The following is a 2,655-nucleotide window of genomic DNA, read 5'->3' on the forward strand; positions in this document are numbered from 1 at the left end:
CTTCTACATTTTGGTAGGTACATGAGCACAAATCCTGCCCTTTGCGTTCCTTTGACTTGCTTCCTTCTCGTTGTTTCAATGAATCATCATCTACCATCATTGGGTTAAGTAAGCTCGACCCAGAGTAAGAGGAACAGAGACTGTAAAGATATAGCTACAGGTTCCCAATACTTCTTGTATTTCAAGAGATGGCACCATTCCTTTTATGTCAGCTCTGGGACCCATTCTCTGTCGTGCTGGGGAATTTGACATCTTTCCAATGAGGCACAAAACTGATGTACTGTCCCTTAATAGTTGCTGGGTACTGACTGCAAGAGCGATGTTGTTATCCCACTGGCTAAATTCCATTCTAGCAACCCAATATTCTTATTATTCCACATGACTAAGGCAATTCATACTTCTTGTTCTAAATCTTGATGACCATAAAATTGCCATGTATTGCTGCAGATGACCAATATTTAACTGTCAGCTTGGTTTAATTCCAGTAAGATGTGAAGTCATCGCTTTATGTTTTATGCAGCCCCTCAGTCCCTTTGGGAGTTTTCTGCCTGGAAAATGTGATGTTATCCCTGATGTTATCTGCATATCAAGGTGTTAACATGGGATTAAAATTATGTGGAAATTCTTACTTCTGCAGGTCATTCATACAGCCAGCTTGGAAGAGAGTCAACAGATAAGGAAACCGGGCTAGATGACACTGTCCTTTGGGTACTCTAGGTAGAACTAGCATGTGTGATCAGGCATGGAAGTCTATGCTTGTACTACTAAATAAAGTGGGGCCAAGGACTTTTTTCTGGCCCTGTGGCCAGGTGGCAAAGACTGTGAGGTCCATTTCTGGGACATGGTTTAGTAGATATGGTGGTGTTGGGTTGACGGTTGGCCTTGATGATCTTGGAGATCTTTTCCCTCCTTTATGATTCTATGAGTCTATGATTCATACTACGCTTATCCATGCTATCCCATGGTGGGGTCTAAGACTTTTTTACTATCACTGGTTTTCTTTTTTTCTGGTTCAAAATGCTTGAAACAAATGTCTGAGGGTTGTGCTGCAACGTTACAGTGGTGCCTTCACACCCACAGAGACTACGTCCTGCGCCTTGGGGTACCTAGATGTGTCTGAGGGCAGTGTCTGCTTGGGGCAGTGTCAGGTATCTGCGTCTGGCAAAGGGAGCCATGTGTTTTTTCCATGTTATTTTGCGGTGCTGTTCTACAGCTCATACCCAGGAGCTGTCTGGGAAGGTGTTTATCAGTAAGTAGAAGAAAATGCCATAAAATGCTGATGGTTAAGCAGGATGGACAACTGGTGGCCCAATGCCCAGGGCTGCTCCGTGGTTCTGTATCAGCTGAGTCCCATAGGGTACGGGATGCAGCGTCCTCAGCCACTCGCACGCCTGGTGCCATTGGGCCATTCAAAGGTGGGCAAGTTTGGTCAGAACGGTGAGAGGAAAGGGGAATTGAAACAGTGCGATAAGGACATCTTAGGTAGCCTCTGTTGGGGGTTGCACCTGCTTTGTGATGCCTGTAGTGCTCCAGGAAACTGCAGATGTAGTGACAGAGCAACCCCAGCAGTTTCTCTGTCTTACGAAAAGAGTCACATACACCAAAGAGGTTATCACATTTTACTCTTTCTTCCCAATGTCTTGTACTGGCAGAATCCCAGAGGGCCTAAAATATTTTCCTGAAAGACTAGTTAGGTCACAGAATCACAGAATGGCAAGGGTTGGAAGGGACCTTGGGAGATCATCTAGTCCAACACTCCTGCTAAAGGAGGTTCACCTAGGGTCATTTTCCTGCAACACTGATAAAAGTGTGTAACTAGTGGTTCGGCTGTAAAGCTTCTGGGGGATTTAAATTGTAATCAGGAAATACAGGAAAGAAAAAGATCAAAAACATGTGATATGTTCCATTAGAAGCTAACGGGAAACAGCATACATGGGAAAGGAAAAAAGCTTCGTTTAACTAGAAATGAGAGGCATGACGCAAAATGATTCAGAACCAATTTAAGATAGCCCAACCATTGATTGTAACATATATTTTGTACCATTCTCTAAGTATCGCGTTGAAGGTCTGCCTTTATAAAGCAGTGGAAAAGCAGAGTAAAATGTGACATGGAAAATAATTTTAAGCCTATTTGCAGTGTGCAATGGAAACAAGTCTTCGAAGAACTGAGGAATTTCCATATCAATAAGAAACTCTAATATTAAACATAGAAACATAGGCACCTTTACATTTTTATAACACACAATGCGATAGTACTTCAATTACATGACATTAATTATAACTTTAATGAAAAAGCAAGCCCATCAGATGACAAAAAGCAGCTAATGATATTAGGGAAGGCAGCATGGACTAGTACACAGTGCTGCAGTGTTTTGCCTGCTTGTCTCATTTCACGGCTAAGCAAAGCTGCAGACGCGTCCCTTCCCGGCTCACCCAGCAGCACGCCATGCACGCAGGGACTGCTGGTGCTGCTGCTGGTGCCCAGGTGGAGGACATTCCCTCTGGACACGCACACACTGATGGCAGGGGAAGCAGCCTGGAGGAACGCGGCTGCCCAACCTGGAGCACCTACCAGATAGCCTCCAGGAAAAGAGGCTACTGGAAATGGACCACTGGTCGGATTAGATGTCCTTGTAGGCCACAGCTTGAGGACTA

General features: G+C 44.4%; 1 protein-coding gene across 1 annotated transcript in view; it reads left to right on the forward strand.

The window, feature by feature from the left end:
• Positions 1–1,292: 1,292 nt before the first annotated feature.
• The window catches only part of SBSPON (somatomedin B and thrombospondin type 1 domain containing), a 6,039-nt gene continuing 4,676 nt past the window's right edge, over positions 1,293–2,655 (forward strand). The window contains exon 1 of the mRNA XM_009634456.2: positions 1,293–1,437. Coding sequence (XP_009632751.1) covers positions 1,293–1,437 — 145 coding nt within the window. The remainder of the gene's footprint in view (positions 1,438–2,655) is intronic.

This window comes from Egretta garzetta, unplaced genomic scaffold, assembly GCF_000687185.1.
Source record: "Egretta garzetta isolate BGI_Z169 unplaced genomic scaffold, ASM68718v1 scaffold251, whole genome shotgun sequence".
Taxonomy (NCBI): Eukaryota; Metazoa; Chordata; class Aves; order Pelecaniformes; family Ardeidae; genus Egretta; species Egretta garzetta.